We start from the raw sequence: 1,922 nt of genomic DNA on the forward strand, positions 1-1,922 counted from the left end.
GAATTGTGCATAAGATGGGGTATAGGGATCACACCAATGGAGCTTTCATACAGTCTAAATTGTTAAACTTTTTTGCAGTAGTGGGACACAAGACTGCTGTGTTTATGTATAAAGCCAGGAACAATTTATTACCTGGTGGAATTCAAAAACTATTTAATGAAAGGGAAGGGGGATATAATCTAAGGGGTCAGTTAAATTATAAAATTCATGCTATACATACAACCAAAAAAAGATTCTGTATTTCCATAAGTGGGATAAAACTATGGAATAATTTAAGTGTGGACATAAAAAACAGTAAGAAAATTGACGAGTTTAAACACAAATATAAAGGTATGTGTCAATCAAGATATGGGCAAGAACAGGCTTAACGATTAATCAGGTGTAACATTGGGAGTGGTGTTTTTAGCATATCACTAGCGTGGTGTAGAACAAAATTATCCATGTAGTAATACTGCTTGCAAACCAATGATGATAAGATGATGTTAGGGGGTAGGACTAGATAAGTCTAACTTCTTCCTACTCCGTTTAAGCATGTACATGTACTAGGTATTCTGCAAATGCTTCATCTAAATTTACCAGTATCAGTATAAAGGTTAATTTAAAACTACATTTTATTCATATATTTATTCCTATTCATAGGAGAATTTTTGAATGTAAATGTCCATTATATTTGACCTCCAGTACATATGTATTTATAATTTAGGGTTTGGTCCTTACCTGATAACAGTGTCAGATATTCAGTGGCCAGCTGTCTTATATCTCCAGGACCTGATGGGGATTATGTGGTGTGGCAAGATATCAAAGACCATGCTGTAAAGTGGTTTTACAAACTCTCCAAGGTGAGATGCCTGCAAAGGGGATGTGCTATTAAAAGCAGTTTCTCTTTTACAAGCAACTCACCAACTCCCTGTAAAAGGCTGAGATAGATAGAATGTCTCAGTGCTTTTCAGAGAAAAGAAAACATCTCAAGTCTTCTGCTATGACCAAAACCTCTTGGAATTAGAGTTTAGTAATTTAAAGCTACACTCATTGATTTTAGGGATGCAGAATTTTCAGCCTTCTGTTGCAGCCCTGACCATGAAAAACTGATCATTTTCCTTAGTCAGTGTAGCAGTTTTTTCTTTTGTGCTTTTTCTTCTTCAACTCACATTATATTTTTCCTTGCTTCATACCCCCACCCCCAATTACCTTCCTCTTCCCCCTCTCTAATTGCAGGCCTGGCAACTGTGCCGGCACTCCATCCATGGAGCGGTACAAAGTGTCCAATGAGTTCCCTGATGACACACTCAATTTCATCAAGATGCATCCTCTGATGGACGAGGCTGTGCCCTCCATCGCTAACAGACCCTGGTTCCTCAAGACCATGGTCCGGTAAGTATCACACACTACAAAGGCTGCTGTCATCAAAGTCTACGAACCTCTTTGGCCCAAGACTATAATTATGTGAAGCACTACTCTGACAGTCAAGCAGCTCATTAAAACACAATTGTACTTCACTACAAACCAGCTGCTAACCTAGTTTCTCTGTAGTAGAAGAAACACTGATCCACAATATATGATCTCCCAGAGTGTAGTGATAAGAGTGAGAGTAAACAATTTGAATTCTCAGTTATATTTGTCTTTATGCTTTCCTATTTACACGTATGTGCCCTTATTAGGAAAATGATTTCACCTATGTTTAGTCTTAACTGCAAACAGCTGGTAAAATCCTCCAATGAGATTTCAGAGAGAGATACTGGAAAAAGTTTGTTTTGTTCTGTGGTTGACTTCACTCCTGTGGTTCCATTGTTGAGCCCATTTCCCTAAAGCCAATGCGCTGTGACTGATATAATTTGATCATAAAGGTCTGTCTATTAGCTGCACTGCACAGACATTAAACCCAGACTTTGGGGGAAAACAATGGCACACCACCACCACCCATC

At 38.4% G+C, this 1,922-nt stretch overlaps 1 protein-coding gene across 1 annotated transcript in view; it reads left to right on the forward strand.

The window, feature by feature from the left end:
* sema6a (sema domain, transmembrane domain (TM), and cytoplasmic domain, (semaphorin) 6A) overlaps window positions 1-1,922 on the forward strand; it is a 109,452-nt gene that overhangs the window by 78,612 nt on the left and 28,918 nt on the right. The window contains exon 12 of the mRNA XM_020593682.1: window positions 1,216-1,371. Coding sequence (XP_020449338.1) covers window positions 1,216-1,371 — 156 coding nt within the window. The remainder of the gene's footprint in view (window positions 1-1,215; window positions 1,372-1,922) is intronic.

The sequence above is a fragment of the Monopterus albus genome, unplaced genomic scaffold (genome assembly GCF_001952655.1).
Source record: "Monopterus albus unplaced genomic scaffold, M_albus_1.0 scaffold20.1, whole genome shotgun sequence".
In the NCBI taxonomy this organism is placed as follows: Eukaryota; Metazoa; Chordata; class Actinopteri; order Synbranchiformes; family Synbranchidae; genus Monopterus; species Monopterus albus.